The sequence below is a fragment of the Oncorhynchus mykiss genome, chromosome 28 (genome assembly GCF_013265735.2).
Source record: "Oncorhynchus mykiss isolate Arlee chromosome 28, USDA_OmykA_1.1, whole genome shotgun sequence".
In the NCBI taxonomy this organism is placed as follows: Eukaryota; Metazoa; Chordata; class Actinopteri; order Salmoniformes; family Salmonidae; genus Oncorhynchus; species Oncorhynchus mykiss.
Window position 1 is genome coordinate 7,462,080 of NC_048592.1, and position 26,263 is coordinate 7,488,342.

General features: G+C 41.2%; 1 protein-coding gene across 1 annotated transcript in view; it reads right to left on the bottom strand.

Annotated features, from left to right (window-relative positions):
* LOC110508422 (protein unc-13 homolog A) overlaps window positions 1-26,263 on the bottom strand; it is a 92,981-nt gene that overhangs the window by 50,316 nt on the left and 16,402 nt on the right. Inside the window, exons 2-8 of the mRNA XM_036967078.1 lie at window positions 26,166-26,195; window positions 11,076-11,175; window positions 5,971-6,088; window positions 5,462-5,585; window positions 4,554-4,624; window positions 4,243-4,309; window positions 2,964-2,993 (exon numbers count right to left, since the gene is read on the bottom strand). Of these exons, the coding sequence (XP_036822973.1) occupies window positions 2,964-2,993; window positions 4,243-4,309; window positions 4,554-4,624; window positions 5,462-5,585; window positions 5,971-6,088; window positions 11,076-11,175; window positions 26,166-26,195 (540 nt within the window). The remainder of the gene's footprint in view (window positions 1-2,963; window positions 2,994-4,242; window positions 4,310-4,553; window positions 4,625-5,461; window positions 5,586-5,970; window positions 6,089-11,075; window positions 11,176-26,165; window positions 26,196-26,263) is intronic.

A 26,263-nucleotide genomic window follows, 5' to 3' on the forward strand; every position in this document is an offset into this window, starting at 1 on the left:
ATTAGTAGGAAATGCCTACTCACAATTGGTCATAATCACACGATGCACACTGATGTCATTGGAAATGCTTATCTTCCTCTATCTTTTTTAATACAAAACAAAAACTCACCATTTTCACATACAGTGCATTCGGAAAGTATTCTGACCTCTTCCCTTTTTTCACATTTTGTTACTTTACAGCCTTATTCTAAAATGTATTAAATAAAATAAAAATCTCAATCTACACACAATAACCCATAATGACAAAGCGAAAACAGGTTTTTAGAACTGTTTGAAAATTTGTAAAACATTCAAAACAGAAATACCTTATTTACATAAGTATTCAGAACCTTTGCTATGAGACTTGAAATTGAGCACAGGTGCATCATGTTTCCATTGATCATCCTTGACATGTTTCTACACTCTTGATTGGAGTCCACCTGTAGTAAATTCAGTTGATTGGACATGATTTGGAAAGGCACACAGCCATCTATATAATGTCCCACAGTTGACAGTGCAAAAACAAGCCATGAGGTCGAAGGAATTGTCCGTAGGGCTCCGAGACAGGATTGTGCCCAGGCACCAATCTGGGGAAGGGTACCAGATCTGTGCAGCATTGACGGTCCCCAAAAACACAGTGGCCATCATTCTTAAATGGGAGAATTTTGGACCGGGGGAGAAGGGCCTTGGTCAGGGAGGTGACCAAGAACCCGATGGTCACTCTGACAGAGCTCCAGAGTTCCTCTGTGGAGGTGAGAGAGCCTTCCAGAAGAACAACCATTTCTGCAGCACTCCACCAATCAAGACTTTATGGTAGAGTGGCCAGACGGAAGCCGAGGAATGGCTTCCGTCTGGCCACTCTACCATAAAGTCTTGATTGGTGGAGTGCTGCAGAAATGGTTGTTCTTCTGGAAGGCTCTCTCCGCCTGCTTGGAGTTTGCCAAAAGGCGCCTAAAGGACTCTGACCATGAGAAACAAGATTCTCTGGTCTAATGAAACCAAGATTGAACACTCTGGCCTGAATGCCAAATGTCACGTCTGAAGGAAACCTGGCACCGTCCCTACGGTGAAGCATGATGGTGGCAGCATCATGCTGTGGGGATGTTTTTCAGCGGCAGGGACTGGGAGACTAGTCAAGATCGAGGGAACGGTGAATGGAGCAAAGTACAGAGAGATCCTTGATGAAAATCTGCTCCAGAGAGCTCAGGACCTCAGACTGGGGCGAAGGTACACTTTCCAACAGGACAATGTCCCTAAGCACACAGCGAAGACAATGCAGAAGTGGTTTCGGGACAAGTCTCTGAATGTCCTTGAGTGCCACATGGAATTATGAAGAATTTATGAAAGAGAACTGCTATCCTGATTACATACAGTGGGGCAAAAAAGTATTTAGTCAGCCACCAATTGTGCAAGTTCTCCCACTTAAAAAGATAAGAGGCCTGTAATTTTAATCATAGGTACAAAAAAATCCAGAAAATCACATTGTAGGATTTTTAATGAATTTATGTGCAAATTATGGTGGAAAATAAGTATTTGGTCAATAACAAAAGTTTATCTCAATACTTTGTTATATACCCTTTGTTGGCAATGACAGAGGTCAAACGTTTTCTGTAAGTCTTCACAAGGTTTTCACACACTGTTGCTGGTATTTTGGCCCATTCCTCCATGCAGATCTCCTCTAGAGCAGTGATGTTTTGGGACTGTTGCTGGGCAACACAGACTTTCAACTCCCTCCAAAGATTTTCTATGGGGCTGAGATCTGGAGAGTGACTAGGCCACTCCAGGACCTTGAAATGCTTCTTACGAAGCCACTTCTTCGTTGCCCGAGCGGTGTGTTTGGGATCATTGTCATGCTGAAAGACCCAGCCACGTTTCATCTTCAATGCCCTTGCTGATGGAAGGAGATTTTCACTCAAAATCTCACGATACATGGCCCCATTCATTCTTTCCTTTACACGGATCAGTCGTCCTGGTCCCTTTGCAGAAAAACAGCCCCAAAGCATGATGTTTCCACCCCCATGCTTCACAGTAGGTATGGTGTTCTTTGGATGCAACTCAGCATTCTTTGTCCTCCAAACACGACGATTTGAGTTTTTACCAAAAAGTTATATTTTGGTTTCATCTGACCATATGACATTCTCCCAATCTTCTTCTGGATCATCCAAATGCTCTCTAGCAAACTTCAGACGGGCAGGGGGACACGTCTGGCACTGCAGGATTTGAGTCCCTGGCGGCGTAGTGTGTTACCGATGGTAGGCTTTGTTACTTTGGTCCAAGCTCTCTGCAGGTCATTCACTAGGTCCCCCCGTGTGGTTCTGGGATTTTTGCTCACCGTTCTTGTGATCATTTTGACCCCACGGGGTGAGATCTTGCGTGGAGCCCCAGATCGAGGGAGATTATCAGTGGTCTTGTATGTCTTCCATTTCCTAATAATTGCTCCCACAGTTGATTTCTTCAAACCAAGCTGCTTACCTATTGCAGATTCAGTCTTCCCAGCCTGGTGCAGGTCTACAATTTTGTTTCTGGTGTCCTTTGAGAGCTCTTTGGTCTTGGCCATAGCGGAGTTTGGAGTGTGACTGTTTGAGGTTGTGGACAGGTGTCTTTTATACTGATAACAAGTTCAAACAGGTGCCATTAATACAGGTAACGAGTGGAGGACAGAGGAGCCTCTTAAAGAAGAGGCAGGTCTGTGAGAGCCAGAAATCTTGCTTGTTTGTAGGTGACCAAATACTTATTTTCCACCATAATTTGCAAATAAATTCATAAAAAATCCTACAATGTGATTTTCTGGATTTTTTTTTCTCATTTTGTCTGTCATAGGTGATGAAAATTACAGGCCTCTCTCATCTTTTTAAGTGGGAGAACTTGCACAATTGGTGGCTGACTAAATACTTTTTTGCCCCACTGTATGTTGATGTTGGTGTGGTGCTGTATGATGAATATGAAGATGAAAAATTGTGAAATGTCCCATTAAGGGTACTCACTTTGTTGGTCTCCCCACAGACTCCAGTTACCTACAAAGAAACATAACGTTTTGAGAAGGATTCTGTCTTAATTATGAAACATTAGGAATATGATTGTCACACCCTGACCTGTTTCACCTGTCTTTGTGATTGTCTCCACCCACCTCCTGGTGTCAACTGTTTTCCTCATTAGTCCGTGGGTACTTATTCCTGTGTTCCCTGCTGGTCTTTTGTCAGTTCATCAAGTCAACCAGTGTGTTTTTTTCAGTTCTACTGCTTTTTCCTCTCTTTTGCTAGTCCTACCGGTTGTGACCCTTGCCTGTCTGGACTCTGAACCCGCCTGCCTGACTATTCTGCCTGCCCTGACCTCGAGCCTGCCTGCCACTCTGTACCTCCTGGCCTCTGACCTGGTTTTGATCTTTTGCCTGTCCACGACCACTCTTGCCTACCGCTTGGATTATAATAAATATCAGAGACTTAAACCATCTGCCTCCCATGTCTGATTCTGGGTCTCGCCTTGTGCCCTTATAATGATAATTTCATGGGTTTCAGAACACTTTAATTGAACTGTTTACACCAGGGGTCCCCAATTACATTCAGCCGTGGGCCGATTTTTCCTTCAGCAGACGGTCGGGGGGCCGGAACATAGTTATAAATCATTTGTACACTGCAAATTGACCGCAAGAATCCCAAACAGATATAGTATTTGACAAAAACAGAATAATTTCTAACCTCGATTACATTGGTATACGATCACATACGCAACTGTATTTATGCGTGGGAATACTTGGGAACAGATTGCCTAAATTAAAATCAATTTGAGCTTTTCTTGGTGAACAAATTGTAGGTGAACAAATTACAGGCCACCTATTGGGGATGGCTGGTGTACACTGTCTTACTACTGTTATTGTATAGTGTGCTGAAAGGGAACCTTTGGCTGAAGAGTGCCATGCATTGTTAGAGCCATAGCCCAGTGTGTGTCTGTCTGTCTGTCTGTCTGTCTGCCTGCTCCCCCCCCCCCCAGAGCTGTGTCACCACGCTCAGTAGACTTTGACACCACCAGAAACTCCGCATCCAGTGCCTCTGTATAACTAATACTCCTATTGATGCTTCACTTTCTCGATGTGGATACACACACAGACATGCAAACAAACACACACACCCATACACAAAGACACACTCTAGTGCAATCCAAATACCTCGCACTGAACTGACAGGGTGATATTGAATAGTTGACTCTCATTGGTTAATCGCTAACACCCGTCTATCAGACAAGCCCAGTGATTTGTGGATTACTCACAGCACTGTGTCCCTGGGACAGGAAGTGGTCGCTCCTGGACTTCTTGGTATGGGTACTGGTTAGTTATCTGAAATACATACACACGTAAGTCATTCTACTGTGCAAAGCCCGAGGTGTACCAGTAATGCTTCCCAACTCTAACCACATATACTCCTCTCACACTTCAATCCAACTCTTCAAGCTATTTGTCCCACCTGCCTGTATCCCCCTCTGAGACAGATTTAAAATGAAAATAGGGAAATACATAGTGGGAAAACTCAGTCTACTGTATAATAGAGGGTGATCCATAAATGTGTGCGACAACAGCTTACATCCTGATCTCTCATGGCGTTGAGTTGCTCCAGTTTTTTGGCCCAATAGCGTGCCTCCTCCTCAGGGATATCTGAAAACAAGAGCCCCACCATTAAAACAAAACCAAAAAAAATCACACAGCTGACCAGCACACACACACATGCTTATACCCTCACGACACGCATCTGTAATGCCACTAAGATGTATATCAGCTGTATATCAACACACACACATATGGCTAGCAGTTACCATTAAGCTTTCCACCAAGCTTTCACTTGGATAGGTATTAGTGGTTAGCCTATCACACCCATTCCCCTCAAAACTATTCTTGCCAGAGACATCGAGTGTGACTTTTCAGCCAGAACCCCACTTGACTGATGCTCAGTCAGACAGACAGGGTTAGTTTACCAGTATTGACCAGGGGATGGGAGGTGGTGTAAAATGACACCTAATCAATGCTTGGAGACCACAGCCTGAAGTTAAGGACACAAGCAGCTAGTCTAGCGACACAGATAAGTGTGTTTCTATGGGGACACATGGAATCTAATAAAACTGGTTACGGGTGAGTTTCCCCCAAAAATGAAGTACATCTTTTGATTATTGTTCATTCATAGCCTACAAGTGGGCTTTAGTGCTGAAAATAATCTTTATTTTTGGGGGAAACTGACCCTAACCCAGTTAAAGATCAGAATGCCAGTTCAAGTGTGATTATGTTTACTGTAAGATGCATGACTGTGCATGTGGAAATTACTGTATTTCAAGTCGTTTTTGGGGTATGAATGGGGGTCAATTAAGTATATTCGTTACTTAATTCATTAAATTGTTCGTCTGTCCATTTATTCATTAATTTCTTTGCTAATTTGTCCATCCATCCATCCGTCTGTTCGTTAGTTTGTTAATTCTTTCATTGGTTCCCTCCCTTACTCACCCAGAGGCAGTTCAAAGCGTGTGTCCAGCAGCACCTGGTGTAAGGTGGGGTCTTTGGTTCCACAGATATCGTTGTCTGCCATGATGGCCTGGGAGTCCAGGGTCAGCCAGTCCCCCGGACTCTCCTACACAGAAATGGAATGCATAGACCTGATATACCATTCATTATCATTGTTAGTTTGTTATTTAGATCCCAATTGTTGTACTGCATACAAAAACATTAGTCAAGTCCCAGATCTGTTTGTGCAGTCTTACCAACTCTTCTACGGCCATTGTCACAAAGAGTTCGTAAAACAGCACAAACAGATCTAGGAACATCCAGATCCCTGGAGCTTTCTGTGGGGACTCAGTGAGTCATTCTGATTTTTCATTCCACTAATTCTAATTCCATGGCTGGTGTACTTCATTATCCCAAGGAGTTGCTTTGCCCTGGCTTAGGGAGACATGCTCACATAGTAGCTTACTAAGTAGTATGCTAGTATGAGTTTTGGGCGGGGGGGTGTAGTGTACCACGTTTGATTGGCGGATGCTGTGCAGGGGGATCCACACTGTTCCCACCATGGTGTCCCATATTAACCCTTTATTCCACACCTCCACCGTCAGCCCCAGGTCCAGCCTGTTGATCTCACTAGAGAGAGAGAGAGAGAGAGAGAGAGAGACAGAGAGAGAGAGAGAGAGAGAGAGAAAGAGAGAGAAAGAGAGAGAAAGAGAGAGAAAGAGAGAGAGAGAAAGAGAGAGAGAGAGAGAGAGAGAGAGAGAGAGCAAGAGCAAATGAAAGAGAGAAAAGACAGTACAGTGGAGAGAATACAAAGGAGGAAAGACAGCAGGAGAGAGAATGGGGAAGAGAGAGAGAAACGCTTGTGTGTGTGTCAGGAGGACAGGAATAAACTGAGTGGAAGAAGAGAGGGAGGGGACGAGGGGTGAAGGACGGGATGAGGATAAACTAGATTAAAGAGAGGCATAAACAGCCCAGAGTTGGACATCAAAATGTGCTGTGTGATTGTAAAGATTAATCTCACACACATGCACACAAAGCTTTGTTAATACACCCCAGACCTGGCCCCAGGATAAAGTGACTAAGGGGGCAAATGAAAGGGGGCACAATTGGGGGGGGGGGGGGGGGGGGGGGTTCTTGCATTGGAATATACAGTGGGGAGAACAAGTATTTGATACACTGCCGATTTTGCAGGTTTTCCTACTTACAAAGCATGTAGAGGTCTGTAATTTTAATCATAGGTACACTTCAACTGTGAGAGACGGAATCTAAAACAAAAATCCAGAAAATCACATTGTATGATTTTTAAGTAATTAATTAGCATTTTATTGCATGACATAAGTATTTGATACATCAGAAAAGCAGAAACCTTGGTACAGAAACCTTTGTTTGCAATTACAGAGATCATACGTTTCCTGCAGTTCTTGACCAGGTTTGCACACACTGCAGCAGGGATTTTGGCCCACTGCTCCATACAGACCTTCTCCAGATCCTTCAGGTTTCGGGGCTGTCGCTGGGCAATACGGACTTTCAGCTCCTTCCTATTTTCTATTAGGTTCAGGTCTGGAGACTGGCTAGGCCACTCCAGGACCTTTGATTGAGTGTGTATAACAGGTGTATTTTATACAGGTAACGAGTTCAAACAGGTGCAGTTAATACAGGTAATGAGTGGAGAACAGGAGGGCTTCTTAAAGAAAAACTAACAGGTCTGTGTGAGCTGGAATTCTTACTGGTTAATAGGGGATCAAATAATGATGTCATGCAATAAAATGCAAATGAATTACTTAAAAATCATACAAATGTGATTTTCTGGATTTTTGTTTTAGATTCCGTCTCTCACAGTTGAAGTGTACCTATGATAAAAAAAAATACAGACCTCTACATGCTTGGTAAGTAGGAAAACCTGCAAAATCGGCAGTGTATCAAATACTTGTTCTCCCCTCTGTATATTAAATTCTTCTTATATCACACTATACCACAATAAACAAAGTTCAAATGCAGACCCCAAAACCATTAATTGAGGGCTTTTGAAGTGGCAGGTTGGTGCAAAATCTGTTTATAATAGGTGAATTACCCTATGTGAATGCAGCCGCCCACACAGCTGCCTTACCAAAATAATGCAAAGTAAATGCTGAAAGTAGTAGCCTAGTTATTAATGCATGAAAAAACAAATACTGGATGGAAGCTTGCCTTAGCATTCATTCAGTCGCAGTTGTCGGTATTCTAACAGAACAGAGGTACCAAGTAGTAGTCCTCGTAAACTAAATATCAGATGGATAAAGGCATGACACAATCTAGATTTAGGCTAGTTACATTAACAGCAAACAAACGCAGTACACAAAAGACAAATGGATATCCAAATAACCAAAACATAGCCTACAGCCTACTACAGCCATGCACAGCTGTCTTGCCAAACAAATAGGCCTAAAAGGCCCACTTCAAACATGGAAATCCAAGCCGCTAATGAATACAGCAACAGGTTGTGATATGGCACAATACACTTCTGTGGAATAAATTTGACCCACGTAATCAATTATGCAATGCCAGCATACCATAAACATGTTTCCAAAACATTGAACGTTGAAAACCTATGCTGGCTAAGAAAGTACATTTTGCCATTCCATACCCTATATTTTTTGGAGGAAATGACGCCACAGGCTATACCACCAAGATTCTGATCAAAACCAACCAGCTAGATTGTTTCTTACCTTTTCAGAAGAGTTGCAGCCTCCTTGATGCTCTGAGGAACTTTCTAAGTAATCAATCATTCCATTCTCCAACTCAAATACCAATTGGATTAGTTGAGATTTACTTTGGTGTAGCATGCTTCTTCTGTGCTGACTGAACACGTTTGTCAAAGTGAAAAATTTGTTTTTGCATGTAGCTGTGGACGACCCACTCATGAGCCCTACGATCTCATGTTGAATATCGTGTGGCATTGTGGGGTATGGTGCTAAACACCACGGCAATTTCCTTGTCTTTTCAGAGAGTATAATCCATTATAGACAGAAAAAGTCCACTGCCCCCCCTCCCCTCGACTCTATCGAGTCCAATATCCCCGTCAGTGGTTACTGGTTTGAAACAAGGAACTCAATGATGTCTACAATTGCCAACAAACATGTAATTTCTCTCCAGCTGCCCATCATTAACAAGTGTTAAAACTGATGTTCCCATAGCACTTCGAACTTGTTTTTTCCCCACAGTGCAGTGCATTTCAAATGCTCTTTAATTGATGCGTGCCAACCAAATCCTTTGGTACGATCAATAGCATGCTTCAAGTTAGAATACCCAGCTTGGGTGAAGGCCTTGTCTGCGTTAGCATTGGACCCATCACAGAACTTTCTACATGGGGAAAAAAATGACAGGTCTGCAGTAATCGAGTATTCCAGCCACTCTTCCTACAAACCAGTTGTTATTAAATTAAAGGTTTTGGACAGAAAACCTGCAGCTAGGGTATGATTCTATGCTAACCTGGGCAGGGTCCTCTGTTCCAAGATTGCCAGCAACAGTCGGAGGTGGAGGGGTTGTGGAGCCATTATCCGAGCTGCGCTTGTGGAAGGGTGGGTAGCCTCTGCATGCGGTGCTAGCTGGAGCTCAGCAGTTTGATGCTGCTGCTCATCGCTCTCCCTTTCTGATATCCATCATGGCAGTGGCAGATTTGCTGGTTTAAATTAGCTAAATAGGCTAAGGCTAATAACACTAACTCATTTTACAGCTAGCTAAGGAGCTACTCTGGAGTGGTGGGGCAGAGTTGATAGAAGCAGCTTCAAAGGTAAACTTGACCTCACTCATAAATATTACAGGCAAAGGCGTATCACATTATTTTCAGATGAGCGTTTTTTCCCGCTTTTTAAGGAAACCCAAAGGAGTCATACCTAACAACCTCATTGTACTGACACAGCGCAGCGGAGATACAGATTTTGCGCGAATCTGTTAGTCAATCATTTGAACTTTTTGGCAAATGTTTTAATAGGGACACAAAACAAAAAACTGAGCCCCTTTTTGTCCCCTCGTGGAGCCGGGCCAGACAGACAGACACACCTGGTACACCGCTTTGTTCACACTAATTACTTATGGGTCTGATGGTAACAAAAATAAAACATGTCTCTATACGAGAGAGCCTGGGAAGAATCTAACAGCCAGCCTTTACAAGACAACAGGGAGTTATTAAACAGAGAAATATGGGGGGACAAGAAAGTGAGCGAGAACAAGAGAGGAGAGCAGGGAACGGAAGACAAAGCATGAAAGTGTGTGTAACTGTATATATGTGTGGGTGTATGTAAGAGAGAGAAGTGCCATCTAGAGAGTAAAGGGAGGGAGGTGGAGATTGTATTCAGCGCCTGGAGGGAAAGAGTGGGAACTTTCTTTTTTTTTTTAAGAGTTTGGCGGGATTTCCAGTCTGGGTAGTGACTTTTAAGTGCCATTTTGATTAGTGTCCGTAACTGAGGGTAGGGACTGGGAGCCATGACAAAGGGATATGAGTCTTACATAACACTTTCCGTGGTGCAACCACACCACAACGGACACTAATCTGCAGTCAGCCAGCCTGCCTGCTGCTGCATGCTACACGTTTCATAACCCACCAGCGAGCATAATGGGGCGGCAGGGTAGCCTAGTGGTTAGAGCGTTGGGCTCTAACCATTAGAGCTAAAACCGGAAGGTTGCAAGTTCAAATCCCCGAGTTCTGCCCCTGAACAGGCAGTTAACCCACTGTTCCTAGGCCGTCATTGGAAATAAGAATTTGTTCTTAACTGACTTGCCTAGTTAAATAAAAAAATACACACCAGTCAAACTAATACACTTACTGGCACACGACAAACTACTACTCATTGGTAGTGATGGGGGGAAAACGTGTATACGGTTGCATATGGCAATATTATTTTGGGCCGATATTATATCGACATTAGACTCCAAGTATCGATTTGTAAAATATTTGAGCAATATGTTTGGAACATCAAATCGCAGTATCAATAATTAATACATATAGAATTCAAAGAATCGTAACCCATATCGTATCAGCACCTAAGTACCGTGATAATATCGTATCGAGAGTTCCCTGGCAATTCCCAGCCCTACTCACTGGCACACTTCACATTAGTCAAACTAATGTAGTACACCTTTACTTGCATAATACACACCGGTCAAGCTAGTATACACTCATTAGCCGACTACACACCAGTCAAACTAGTGCAGACCCTCTGGCTTGCACTACACACCATCCACACTCACTGATCAGCACACTGGCTGTTACTAAGTGCCCCGTTCAAGTTTGAAAATGGAAACGTCCCCAAAGAGAAGGTTATATGAAAGAAGAGGAAGAGAAAGATGAGCGAAGATGAGGGAACGGTAGGAGAAGAAAGTAAAAGGAAGTAAGTAAGAGATCAAGGTGCACTTTGGAAGGAAGCTGGGAGGAAGCCAATGTAGAGAGGGAGGGAGTGATCGAGGCACCAAGGGAGAAAGGATGGATGAGGGAGCAATTGAAGGGAAAAGGAGGTAGATGGAGGATAAAGAGAGATGAGATGAAAGAGGAAATGTACTCAGAGGGGTGAAGGAGTGACAAATAAAAGGAGAGACAGATAGAGAGAATGGTGACGGAGTGATAGAGAAGGAGAGGACTCACAACATGAAGTCCTGCTCCCAACTGGGCATGCTGCCCCGGACAGCGATGGTGGTGCTCTTCACATTCTGCACCTTCAGGGTCAAGTACGTGTTGAACTTCTCTGTGAGGAGGAGAGAGAGAGAAAGAACTGAACTTCTATGTGAGGGAGAAAGAAAAAAACAAAGTTACTTTCACAACTCCGGTTCTCTGATAATATGAGTGAAATGTACAGTTCCAGTCAAAAGCTTGAACCCACCTACTCATTTTCTAAATGTTTTACTATTTTCTACATTGTATAATAATAGTGAAGACATCAAAACTATGAAATAACACATATGGAATCATGTAGTAAACAAAAATATATTATATGTTATTTAATATTTTTTATGAGACTCTTCAAAGTAGCCACCCTTTGCCTTGATGACAGCTTTGCACACTCTTGGAATTCTCTCAACCAGCTTCATGAGGTGGAATGGAATGCATTTCAATTAACAGGTGTGCCTTGTTAAAAGTTAATTTGTGGAATTTCTTGACTTCTTAATGCGTTTGAACCAATTAGTTGTGTTGTGACAAGGTAGGGGTGGTATACAGAAGATAGCCCTATTTGGTAAAAGACCAAGAACTTTTACAGTTTATTCCAAGTGCAGTCGCAAAAAACATAAAGCGCTGTGATGAAACTGGCTCTCACGACGAATGCCACAGGAAAGGACCCAGACTTACCTCTGATGCAGAGGATACGGTCATAAGAGAGTTACCAGCCTCAGAAATTGCATCCCAAATAAATGCTTCAGAGTTCAAGTAACTGACACATCTTAACATCAACTGTTCAGAAGAGACTGCGTGAATCAGGCATTCATGGTGGAATTGCTGAAGAAAAAAAAACACTACTAAAAAGGAAAAGATTTGCTTGGGCCAAGAAACACGAGCAATGGACATTAGACTGGTAGAAATCTAGCCTTTGGTCTGATCAGTCAAAATGTGATATTTTTGGTTCCAACCGCTGTGTCTTTGTGAGACGCAGAGTAGGTGGACAGACGATCTCTGCATGTGTGGTTCCCACCATTAAGCAAGGAGGAGGAGGTGTGATGGTGCTTTGCTGGTGACACTGTCTGTGATTTGTTTAGAATGCAAGGCACACTTAACCAGCATGGCTACCACAGCATTCTGCAGCGATACGCCATCCCATCTGGTTTGCGCTTAATGGGGACTATCATTTGTTATTTTAACAGGACAATGACCCAACACACCTCCAGGCTGTGTAATGGCTATTTGACCAAGAAGGAGAGTGATGGAGTGCTGCATCAGATGACCTGGCCTCCACAATCACCAACCTCAACCCAATTGAGATGGTTTCGGATGAGTTGGACCACAGAGTGAAGGAAAAGCATCCAACAAGTGCTCAGCATATGTGGGAACTCCTTCAAGACTGTTGGAAAAGCATTCCTCATTAAGCTTTTTGAGAGAATGCCAAGAGTGTGCAAAGCTGTCAAGGCAAATGGTGGCTCCTTTGTAGAATCTCAAATATATTTGTTTATTAGTTGAATGCTTTTTTGGTTACTGCATGTGTTATTTCATCGTTTTGATTATTCTACAACGTAGAAAATAGTGAAAATAAAGAAAAACCTTTGAATGAGTCGGTGTGTCCAAACTTTTGACTGGTACTGTACCACATATGGGGATTCGCTCCAGGTGAATCACTACACGAAGAACCAATCACACAACGTCTGTCGGAGACAGACAGATCGAATGGCGAAAGAGGTGACGCCTTTCCTCTTTGTAAGGCATGCCTCTATTCCTTGTGCTCTTGCGAGCAGGGAAATGCGGTGATATATCGCACTCATATTATCAGAGAACCGGGCTTACAAAAGTAACCTTAAGTTCTCTTTCAAATACTTTTTTCCCTGATGTATCACATATGGGGAATAGGCCAACTATCATATTGCAGACGCTCTTCAAAGCCAGGGTCGTCCCAACAGCATCACCCATCAGAGGCTCCGACACTGAGGACAAAATGCGCCAAAGAAGTGCAGTGATGTCTAGTCTGTAAAACCTCAAATGTATGAGGAGTGGCCCAACATGCAGTATCGCAAATCTCTTTAAACAGTGCCCGAGAGGTAGCCATATCTCTGGTGGAATGAGCCCACAGGCCCTACAAACCATTGCTACTATAAGACAATATAATAGCCTCCACTATCCAATGGGATAGCCTTTGATGAGAGAGGGGTCCCCCCCTGCAGGGTGGTGCCCAAGAAACAAATAGAGTTTCTTTAGAAAGTAATACCCCTTGACTTATTCCAAAAATGTTTGCCTCAATTCAAAATGCATTAAATATATATATATGTTTTTTTTATTTTTATGTATTTTTATTTTTATTTTTAATCTACACACACTACTGAAGTGAAGACAAAAAAAAAACGAATAAAACTCTGACAGGTGGTGGTACTTGGATATTTTTTTGGGACATGATAGTACTTTTAAAAAGTGGCAATATTTTGAGAATAAAGTGGCAATATTTCTACAATAAAGTCGAAATTACATTGTGAATAAGTGGCAACATTTCGAGAATAAAGTGGCAATATAGAGAATAAAGTAGAAATAAAATTGTGAATAAGTGGCAATATTTTGATAATAAAGTGGCAGTATTTTGATAATAAAGTCTAAATTAAATTCTGTGAATAAGTGGCAATATTTTGAAAATAAAGTGGCAATATTTCGAGAATAAACTAGAAATGTAGTTTAGAGAACAAAGTAAACATTGAGAATAAAGTCCGTTATATTTCAAGATTAAAGTAGTGGATATGTTTAACTGCATGTCGCCCTAGCTCCCTGTTGCTGTCTGTGCCATTGACCGTTGACCTGGTGAAACTAGAATTTTGAATTGTCTTTAGTAACAAGGAAATACTTTCTCTTTTTTAGCACATAATATTATATGTAGCCCTATTAGGACAAGAAAAATGTACCACATATTATTTTCAGAAGGAGGAACCACACAGACTCGGATGAGGTGTTTCATCCAAGTCTGTGTGGTTACATACAGCGCATTTGGAAAGTATTCAGACCCCTTGACTTTTTCCACATTTATGTTACGTTACAGCATTATTCAAAAATGTATTACAATTGTTTTTCCCCCTCAATCTAAAGACAATACCCCATTATTACAAAGCAAAAATAGGGTTATAGAAATTTGTGCAAATTTATAAAATAAAAAACTGAAATGTCACATTTACATAAGTATTCAGACCCTTTACTCAGTACTTTGTTGAAGCAACTTTGGCACCGATTAGAGCCTCAAGTCTTCTTGGGTATGACGCTACAAGGGGCAGCATCGCTGCACAGCTATTTTCAGGGCTCTCCAGAGATGTTCGATCGGGTTCAAGTCCGGGCTCTGGCTGGGCCACTCAAGGACATTCAGAGACTTGCAACGATTGCAACTCCTATGCTGTCTTGGCTGTGTGCTTAGGGTTGTTGTCCTGTTGGAAGGTGAACCTTTGCCCCAGTCTGAGGCCCTGAGAGCTCTGGAGCAGGTTTTAATCAAGGATCTCTCTGTACATTGCTCTGTTCATCTTTCCCTCAATCCTGACTAGTGACTGGAAGAGCTCGGTTTTGTTTGTTTGGAAAGTTTGCCGTTTAAAAGTATATTGGAAAGTTCTTGGTAGCTACCTAGCTTCTTATGTTGGATCCTGCTTTCCAGTGATCCTGCCAACCAAGGACGGTTCTGAGGAGCTGTTTGGCGTTGCAGCTAGCCTAGCTGCTAGCTAGCTGGACATAAAGCTAGCGAGGTGTTCTTGAACACAGCCCGTGACGATGTTAGCCATTGTGGCTGGGACCACGGATTGTCCAAGGTTTGTGGCGGTCTAGATCCCTGCTGTTTGTTGTTTTCAATTTTCCCCGTGACCTGCCCTGTCTGGAACTATGAGGAGTAACAGCCTAAAATACATTGATAGCTACCATGATAAAGACCAAAGCTGGCGGGAGTACCGTTGAGGACAGTGCTAGTGGTGTCTCTCCATCACATGTGAAGGATCTTTTAAACAAAAAGAGACCTATAAAGCAGTTGTGACAACAAGAAAATAGTTTTGTCCAAGTACTTGTGGATTCTACTAATAAAATGGATGACCTGACCAGAGAGGTCCAGGTCCTGAAGAACAGTGTGCAATTTTCCCAGGGTCAGCTCGACGAGTTAAAACAGGAGAACAGCAAGATGACAGCAATCTGTAAGTCACTGAGAGAGGACATCAGTTCTGTGTGTGAACCCATGATAACAATGACATATAAATCAGACTCTCTCGAGGGACAATCAAGGCAAAAACAACATGGCCGTGGACGGAATTGCAAAATCTCCACGAGACCTGGATGGAGTCTGAGGACAAAGTGAGGAAAATGATCTGAGAAAATGAAGATGGACAACAGGAACATTGAGGTGGAGCGCGCCCACAGGACTGGAAAACCAACCACCGGCCCAGGTGATCTGCCCAGGCCCACAGTGATCAAGTTCCTGAGGTTCAAGGACAAGGTAGCTGTTCTGGAAAGAACCAAGAACTTGAGAGGAACATATATCTTCCTAAACGAGGACTTTCCTGAAGCTGTGTGCCAGAAGAGGAAAAACTGATCCCAGCCATGAAAGCTGCCAGAGCGCGTGGGGAAATTGCGAACATCCGCTACGACAGGCTCATTGTCCACCCTCCCCCAGAAGCCTGGAAGGGATGAGAGAGCCAAGCCTATGGGTTCGTAGCCTCAACCCCGCAGCACACACACACCAATTTATTAATGAACTGCTGAATGTATTTTTTTTCTTCTCTTGCTTTGTCTGATCTTCTCAAAATTATTTCTATCTCTGATAAGCTACCCTGGAAAGGGCTGAAAATAGCCCATATTAATATATGTAGCCTGATAAATAAGGTAAATGAAATCAATAACTTGCTAACATCAGATAACATTCATATATTAGCCATTTGAGACTCACTAAGATAATTAATTTGATGATACATCAGTAGCAATACAAGGATATAGCATTTATAGAAGAGACAGAAATGCTCATGGGGGAGGAGTTGCTGTGTGTGTGTGTACATATGACAACAAGCTCAGTCCGATGATGCTGTGACACACCGCCCCAGACCGTGACGGACCCTCCACCTCCAAATCAATCCCGCTCCAGAGTACAGGCCTCGGTGTAACGCTCATTCTTTCGACTATAAAAGCAAATCCGAACATCCCCTCTGGTGAGACAAAACCGCGACTCGTCAGTGAAGAGCACTTTTTGCCAGTCCTGTCTGGTCCAGCGACGGTGGGTTTGTGCCCATAGGCGACGTTGTTGCCGGTGATGCCTGGTGAGGACCTGCCATACAACAGGCCTACAAGCCCTCAGTCCAGCCTCTCTCAGCCTATTGCGGACAGTCTGAGCACTGATGGAGGGATTGTGCATTCCTGGTATAAATCGGGCAGTTGTTGCCATCCTGTACCTGTCCCGCAGGTGTGATGTTCGGATGTACCGATCCTGTGCAGGTGTTGTTACACGTGGTCTGCCACTGCGAGGATGATAAGCTGTCCATCCTGTCTCCATGTAGCCTGTCTTAGGCGTCTCACAGTACAGACATGGCAATTTATTGCCCTGTCCACATCTGCAGTCCTCATGCCTCATTGCAGCATGCCTAAGGCACGTTCATGCAGATGAGCAGGGACCATGGGCATCTTTCTTTTGGGGTTTTTCCAGTCAGTAGAAATGCCTCTTTAGTGTCCTCTAAGTTTTCATAACTGTGACCTTAATTGCCTACCGTCAGTAAGCTGTTCGTGTCTTAACGATCGTTCCACAGGTGCATGTTGATTAATTGTTCATTGTTCATTGAACAAGCATGGGAAAGTGTTTAAGCCCTTTACAATGAAGATCTGTGAAGTTATTTGGATTTTTACAAATTATCTTTGAAAGACAGGATCGTTTCATTTTATGCTGAGTTTATGTGTGAAATGCTTGATAGTCTATGTGATGTAAAGAGGTCTACTTTCTTGGAGACCTGAATATTGACTGGTTTTCATCAAGATGTCAGCTCCTTACTGTAACCAGCACCTGTAGGTTATTCAATCAACCTACCACGGTGCTAACACAACAGGAACAAGATCATCCACATGTTTCGATCACATTTTTACTAATGCTGTACAACTTTGATCTAAAGCTGTATCCGTACCCATTGGATGCAGTGATCACAATATAGTGGCTATATCCAGGAAAGCCAAAGTTCCAACAGATCATACAAAATATTTTGCTGTGACTGATGTGGATGATGTTAAAAATATTTGTTGGTCTGATGTGATTAATGAGGAGCATCCAAACGCTGCACTTGATGAATTTATGAAATTGCTTCTTCCAATTATTGATAAACATGCACCTGTTAAGAAACTGACTGTTAGAACTGTTAAGGCTCCATGGTTTGATGAGGAATTGAAAAACTATGGTTGAAAGAGCAAAAGGAGTGGCTAATAAGTCTGGCTGTATGTCTAACTGGCTTTCTGCAAATTGAGAAATTATGTGACTAAACAAAAATAAGAAACTTTATTATGAAGCCAATAACAATGATATTAAGAATGATGGAAAAACTTAAGTACTTTAAATGAAATTATGGGTAGAGACACAAATTCAACTCCATCTTTCATCAAATCAGATGGCTTATTCATCAAAACTATTTGATGTTGCCAATAATTTAATGATTATTTAATTGACAAAGTAGACCAATTTAGGCAGGAAATGCCCACAACAAACAGGGAGTAAACATATTCATGCATAAAAAAAACAAATGAAAGAAAAACAGTGCAAGTTTGAATTTTGTAAAGTTAGTGTGGGAGAGGTGGAAATATTATTGTTAACAATCAATAACGACAAACCTTCTGGCATTGACAACTTAGATGGAAAGCTACTGAGAATGGTGGCTGACTCTATAGCCACTCCTATCTGTCATATTTTTAATCTGAGCCTAGAGGAAAGTCTTTGTCCTCAGGCCTGGAGGGAAGCCAAAGTAATTCCGCTACCCAAGAGTGGTAAAGTGGCCTTTACTGGTTCTAACAGCAGACCAATAAGCTTGCTGCCAGCTCTTAGCGAACTGTTGGAAAAAATGGTGTTTGACCAAATACAATGCTATTTCTCTGTAAACAAATTAACAACAGACTTTCAGCATGCTTATAAAGAAGGGCACTCAACATGTACTGCACTGACACAAATGACTGATGATTAGTTTAAATAAATTGATAAGAAGAAGATTGTGGGAGCTGTACTGTTGAATTTCAGTGCAGCCGTTGATATTATTCACCATAACCAGATGTTGAAAAAACTTAAGCGCTATGGCTTTTCAACCTCTGCCATATTGTGGATTCAGAGCCATCTAATAGAAGTCATATATTTTTTTTTATAGTTGCGTCTCTAAAGTCAAACATGTAAAGTATGGTGTACCGCAGGGCAGCTCTCTACGCCCTCTACTCTTTTCACCAATGACCTGCCACTGGCATTAAACAAAGCATGTGTGTCCATGTATGCTGATGATTCAACCATATATGTGTCAGTAACCACAGCTAATGAAGTCACTGAATCCCTTAACAAAGAGTTGCAGTCTGTTTTGGAATGGGTGGCCAGTAATAAACTAATCCTGAACATCTCTAAAACTAAGAGCATTGTATGTGGTACAAATCATTCCTTAAGTGCTTGACCTCAGCTGAATCTGCTAATGAATGGTGTGGCTGTTGAACATGTTGAGGAGACTAATTTACTTGGCGTTACCTTAAATTGTCATGGGCAAAACATACATATTCAATGGTTGCAAAGATGGGGAGGAGTCTAGCCCAGTCTGGCCCAGAACAGAGTGGCACGTTATGCTCTTAATTGTAATCAGAGGGCTGATATAAATACTATGCATGCCAGTCTCTCTTGGCTAAGAGTTGAGGAGAGACTGACTGCATCACTTCTTTTCATTAGAAACATTCTTGTGTTGAATATCCCAAATTGTTTGCATAGTCAACTTACACACAGCTCTGACACACACACACTTATCCACCAGATATGCCACCAGGAGTCTTTTCGTAGTCCCCAAATCCAGAACAAATTCAAGAAAACACAGAGTATTATATAGAGCCCTTATTGCATGGAACTTCCTTCAATCTCATATTGCTCAAATAAACAGAAAACCTGGTTTCAAAAACAGATAAAGCAACACCTCGTGGCACAACGCCTCTTCCCTATTTGACCTATAGTTTGTGTGTATGAATTGATATGTAGGCTACGTGTGCCTTTTTAAAAATGTATGTAGTTCTCTCCTTGAGCTGCTCTTGTCTAATGATGTCCTGCATAATGTCATTCTGTATTATGTTTCATGTTTTGTGTGGACCCCAGGAAGAGTAGCTGCTGATTTTGCAACAGCTAATGGGGATCCTAATAAAATACCAAATACCAAAATACCTGCTGCTAAAAAACATCCCCACAGCATGATGCTGCCACCACCAAGCTTCACCGTAGGGAGGGTGCCAGGTTTCCCCCAGACGGGACGCTTGGCATTCAGGCCAAAGAGATCAATATTGGTTTCATCAGACCAGAGAATCTTGAATTTACCACAGGTGGACTCAAATGATGATCAATGGAAACAGCATGCACCGAAGCTCAATTTTGAGTCTTATAACAAAAGGTCTGAATACTTATGCATCCGTTTTTATCTTTAATACATTTGCAAACAATTCTACAAACCTGTTTTTGCTTTGTCATTATGGGGTATTGTGTGTAGATTGATGAGGAAAAACATGTATTTAATCCATTATAGAATAAGGCTGTAACATAACAAAATGTGGAAAAGGTGAAGGGGTCTGAATACTTTCCGGATACACTGTAGGTAGAGACAGGTCGATTGTGTGTGTGTGTGTGTGTGTGGGGGGGATACACTCGGTCAAACAGGCGTCACACACATGGTATCCCCTGTTTGGACTCGGATTTGGTTGCTGAACCCCTGCCTGGCCTGACCTCGAGACCGCCGTTCGTCTGTTACCGTTTTAAGAACTACAGTCCGAAAAGTTTCTGAAATATACAGGGGCAACTACCGGCTTTTTTAAGTCTTTTTTTTTCTTCAAATATATGTTTGTTTTTTTTTTTTTCCAAGAGCATTTCATTTCTGGATTGGACTGTTTTACTTTGACACGGCAGTTGTCTCACACCCTGACTTTTGAACTTCAGCTATGTATTAAACATTTTGATAATTCTTACATATTTAATGTACCTGATGAGAAAAAAAAGAGGCAAATATATGTGAATAAGCACTAATATATATTATTTTCTACAGAATAGTTTTCACAGTTTTGCTTCATTACCATCACACTGAACAAAGTGATCCATTATAGTGCTTTTTCAACATTTTACACATCAAGTCACATAAGATCTGGGAAGTGACAGTGGAGAACAAGGATATGAGAAGTAGTAGTGATGGGGGAAATCAATACAGTTACATATTGGGATATTATTTGACATTCGCAATATTATTTTAGACAATATTGAAAATATTATTTTACGCTAGTTGACTGTACCAAAAATCAAATTTTCCTTCATTTTTCCTTCATAGCTTGTTCTCTATCCTCCTTTTTAAAAAATGAGCCAATTTGTTTTCTGCACTACCATTATTGACCAAAACTCATTTTCTCATGCCTCTTGTCCCTCTGCAGCAGACATATGGGTAATATGTTTGGAACACATCACAGTATCGAATCACCATACATATCGCATTCGCACCTGTGTGGTAATATCATATCATGAGGTCCCTGGCAATTCCCAACCATACAAACTTTTGCCTTCTCAATACTGCTCATCACATAATATTTTACCGTCTTCATGGTATATTGTAAAAACCTATTTCCAAAGTTATTTTTAACATTTATGGCAATTTATCATTATCCTTTTATTATTATCCTTTTATTACCACCACATTCTACACTTTTAAAAAAAAATAGATATTTACACATTAAATATCACACTCCTGTCTTCTTCAAGTGTAAAGCACTTACATGTCCTCAATATAACTAGTTAGTTAAAAATGATAAATACATAAACAATGCAGTAACTTGTTGTAATGGTTATGGTAGCCTCAATGTAGGTATTCAAGCACAGGCAGCAAACGGACATAGTTATGCAATATGGATATTAAAAAAAAATGTTTCCGGTAGTGCCAAATCCTATAGATAGATAAACCAAATAATCAAAATGTTATTTGTCACATGCGCCGAATACAACAAGTGTAGAATTAACCATGAAATGCTTACTTACGAGCCCCTTCCCAACAATGCAGATAAAGAAAATTAACAAGTAGATAAGAAAAAAGTAAAACAAAATTACAATAATGAGGCTATATACATGTTATATACAAGGAGTACCGGTAACGAGTCAGTGTACTGTACTGGGGTACGAGGTAGTTGGGGTGATTGGAGGTAAAAATGTACATGTAGCGCAGCAGTCTAAGGCACTGCATCTCAGTGCTAGAGGCATCACTACAAACACCCTGGTTGTATGACAACCGGCCGTGATTTGGAGTCCCATAGGGCAGCGCACAATTGGCCCAGCACCGTCCGGGTTTGGCCGGTGTAGGTCTTCATTGTAAATAAGAATTTGTTTTAACTGACTTGCCTAGTTAAATAAAGGTTAAATAAATAATAAAATCACAACCCATTGTGGTTTTGATTCAGTTTTAAACAAAAATTGATGGTTGTATGATCTGATGGTAATGACAGAAGGGGGTTTTGTTTGTTAAATATCATACTTTCAGCAACAGAAATACTTTGTTAATTTAATCTGGAACCAAAAACTGATATTGGCTGGGATTATACAATGATTATAATACAAATAAATATTTAACTAAACATTTTTTAAAGAATAAAACAAGTCGAAAGTATCTGTAGTTGCAAAATCACCTACAGATGTAGGACCAGACTATGTATAGATAGGGCCAGGACATTTTTCTGATCACATGACCTGACCAGGTCCTAGTTATAGCCGCAGTAGCCCAAATTTAGACACTTTTATGATTTATTTAATTTATTAAAAAGATGTGGTCTAAGGTATTCCATTGTGACAGCTTGCAAGATAATGGTCCAGTCTGGTCCATGGTCCAATGACTGTACTTGCTAGAAGCATATGTCCCACGTCCAAAACTACAGCCATAATTTGTAGACGGTTCTGATTGGTGAGGAGCTATTTGCATTACCGAGCAGTGAACAGGAAATTATGAAATCCGGTTTTTAGATGCTACCTCAAAACCAAACATGGATTGCATGCTGTCTTCTCACTTCACGTGCACACCCGTTTGTTTCACACCCTTGTACACCTGTTTGTTCACACCAGTTTGTCTAGCTAATCAGCCTCGCATTATGGGCACCATGCTTCCCCAGATGGGAAGTAGAGGAAACATGTGCTTGCGTGCAAAGCCAGAACAAAACATTTCCATTCATATTAATGTTCGATTTGGGTAGGGGGTTAGCATCTTAAAACTGGATTTCATAGCAATGCAAACAGCACTTCTTCATTCAGAACCGTTTACAGCTTACACTCAGTAAGATATTGGAGGGTAATTGTGAGTAGACAAATGTGGGAGTACATGGAAAATAATGATCTGATTACAGCCAATCAGCATGCTTATCGCAAAAACCATTCCACTACCACTGCATTGGTTGACATGACTGACCAGTGGCTCAATGCTATGGATAATGGCAAATTTGTAGGTGTACTATTTTTAGATTTCAGTGCAGCATTTGATTTAGTGGATCATGAAATAATTGACTAAATGAATGCATTATGGTTTTAAGGAGGTAGCATTGAATTGGGTACAGTCCTATCTAACTGACAGGAAACAGTCCACCTATATCAATGGTTCATTTTCTTCCCCTAATGTGTTAAACTGTGGAATACCGCAGGGCAGCTGCCTTGGGCCACTTCTTTATTTAATATATACCAACGACCTTCCTTATGCCTTTGTTGAAACTCAATCTACTATATTTGCAAATGATACTACAATTTATGCAGCAAGACAATCGGTTCAACAGGTACAGCAGACTTAACAAGGAGATTTTGAAGAATATCAGAAAGTGGGTTTGCCAAAACAAACTTGTTTTAAACACCAAGAAAACCAAAGTTATGTTGGTCTGTTCAACTAGGAAAAGGCCAAAACAGCATGGGATACAATTAAGTATGGGAGGAGTACAAATTGAGGAAGTGGCAGAAACCAAATTATTGGGAGTGCAGCTAGACAACTGTTTATCATGGTCGTCTCAAATAACTAATCTATGTTAAAAAAAAAAAAAAAATTAAAACAGCATGCATAATCAGAAGGATAGCTAAATATTTACCAGGAAAAATTATTCAGCAAATAACACAAGCATTAATTGAGAGTCAGGTGAACTACTGTTCGGTGGTCTGGGGAAATGCATCATCAAGTGAAGTTAGGAGACTGCAGAATGCACAGAATAAAGCAGCAAGGATTGTTTTAAGGTGGAGATATGGTTCTTCTGTTGCAGTCATGCGCAGTGTTCTTGGTTGGTCATCAATCGACAAGGTAATTGAAAAAAAAACATGCTTATTTTATTTTATAATATAAATCATTTAAAAAGCCCAAGTTCTATTCACAACGGTATTCAGTTGGTAAGAGACAGACATTCCGTAAATACTAGGAATAGATTGTCCACCATCTATGCGTTATCCAGACAGAAAAGAGAAATAGGCAAAATAACATTTCAATTTAGAGCAATACAGAAATTGAATAAATTAACTGAGCAAACTAGAAACCTTTCAATATATAAATGTAAACATTATTTTAAAACAATTTAAATATAGTATATAGAAATGTTGTGGGACTATAGTAGATGAAGAATCAATCTTTTTTAGTTTGAGTATTTATTGGGTCATTATGCATGTTTGTAATAGTGTGAAATATGTGAAAATGTGATTGTATTTTAATGTTTAAGGACTCTTGGAAGATTAGTCCAAATGGGGACTAAAAGAGATCCAAATAAAATCAAAATCAATACAGTCATTGACCATGACTCCTCGTAAGCTTTCATAATGGAATGCCCTTAGACCCTTTTTTATTAATAAATTAAATCATTCATAAAATGTGTCTAAATTTGGGTTACAGCCTCACACGTTCAGGTAAACTCCTGTACCTATAAGACATAGCAAGCAAGTTTGATCGAATCCAGTTGTGTATGTTTTGTCCATTCTATTTCTAGGTTCTCAGCAGCACTTACCTTAGCTAGCAGATTTGAATGGGCTAATGAGATGCTCCATTAGACGTTACAGGTTAGGTACTGTTTGGTATAGCAGAGAAATTTTTCAACCAACCTTAACGATACTTCTTCAATTCCCGACAATTCTAAACGTCCATGTCTAGTTTCAAGGGGTTTGTTTGCGTTTAGAAAATTATCTGTTATTAAATAAAAATGCTCCATGAAATAATCAAAAAATGTACACACCGTCATCTTGTCTATTTCAAATCTTCTCTCATTGATCAAGACAGGCGAGTGTCTTCTATGGCATTATGGTGGTCCGAAAAAACATTTGTTAGAGGTGCATGCTACCACCTACTGTTTGAGGTGAAAACTGGGGAATTTTAATCCAGAAAAACACAGGGAAATGGGGAAATACCCCTTTAGTCAGATTCAAGTGTCTGCTCCAATCCCTACAGGCTTTGGGGCTTGAGGGAAGTACAGACAATATTCCCCACAAGGTTTCGGCAATAAAGTCTTGGAGATCCAGAAACGTTTTTGCTGCATTCACAATAATGTCAAGTTTCTTCAATTTCTTTTTACTTGTACAATTTATCACCTGCGCAATAAATGCAACAAAATTCAGCTTCTTCACATTCAGTACTTCAGGATCCCTCAACTGATGAACAACACTTTCTGCAGGCTGCGGCGTATCCATTGCCATTTCTTCCTCATTTGAACTTGCTGGTTCCGCAATTTGCACTGTTTCTGTATAGGAGACCTGGTGGATAACCCAGATTCTTGCTACTTTGATCTCCTTCACCCTTAAAGGGCACTCCTGGAACTCGGGAACGGGGTTCCCACAATTGCGGCACAGTGTATTTACTGACTCTTCCACAACATATTTATTCCGTCTGGACAAACTTTTTACATTTAAGACACTGCAAAGGTCTGTTCACATAAGCTCTCACTGTGTATCTCATATACACCAGCTTTTCATGTGTCAGAGGATATTCTTCATCAAATAGCAATAGCACCGGTAAGCTTTCCTCTTTCCTTTCATTCACCATACAGTTCAATCAATGTGCCTCCACTATTCCTGGTACTTTAGATTTTCAGCCTCCATTTCCACCGCGACACCAGAGATGACACCTTTTACTGGTGGCCTGTTCTGAAGGTCAAAGCGTTCTACTTCACACCAATAATTCCAAGAGACAATGCACTTTCCTTTTGTTCTTCTGGACATACAATACATTAACACCCTATCACTCCTGGTCACTTTGATTGACTCCACCTTTCGCAGTGCATCCTCCACCATCTCCTTGACTGCAAAAGGATCTCCCAAAAACACATCCTTACCCATGAAATGTATTCCAACAAGGATTGAAGCATTATTAGACCGAGGCCTATCTTCATTAACAACTTTAGCCCGTTTTGCACCATTCTTCAATGTTATAGTTTTCCACTCATGTCCATTAACTTTACTCAACGCGATATCCGATTCAAAACAGTGCTTCCGCCATCATCACTTGTTATTCGTCCGCAGGTGGGTCATCATGACATGCAGCACTTTGGAGTGGACACCCACCTGTCTCAATCAATGAGAGGAGATTTGAAATAGACAAGATGGCAATGTACACATTGTTGGATTACTTCAAGGAGCAAAACATTTATCTTATTTAATAATGTTGCATGTTCTTAATTCCAACAAACCCCCGGCAACTAGACATGAACGTTTAGAAAACGATGATTATCTTCCACGTCAGGAATTGAGGAAGTATCGAAAAGGTTAAGGTTGGTCAAAGATTCTCTGTCCTACGCCAAACAGTACCTATCTAATAATACCTATCAGCCAGCTGGAACAGAGTAATGGTCTGACTAGGCAATATTTTGAATAGCTATACGTACCTTGGGGTCCATCCAGCTTGGCTTTCTTCACTGTGAAAACAGAGGAACAGAGTCACAAAGGGCAACACCATATCTTGACAGAACTCTTACACAAAGAA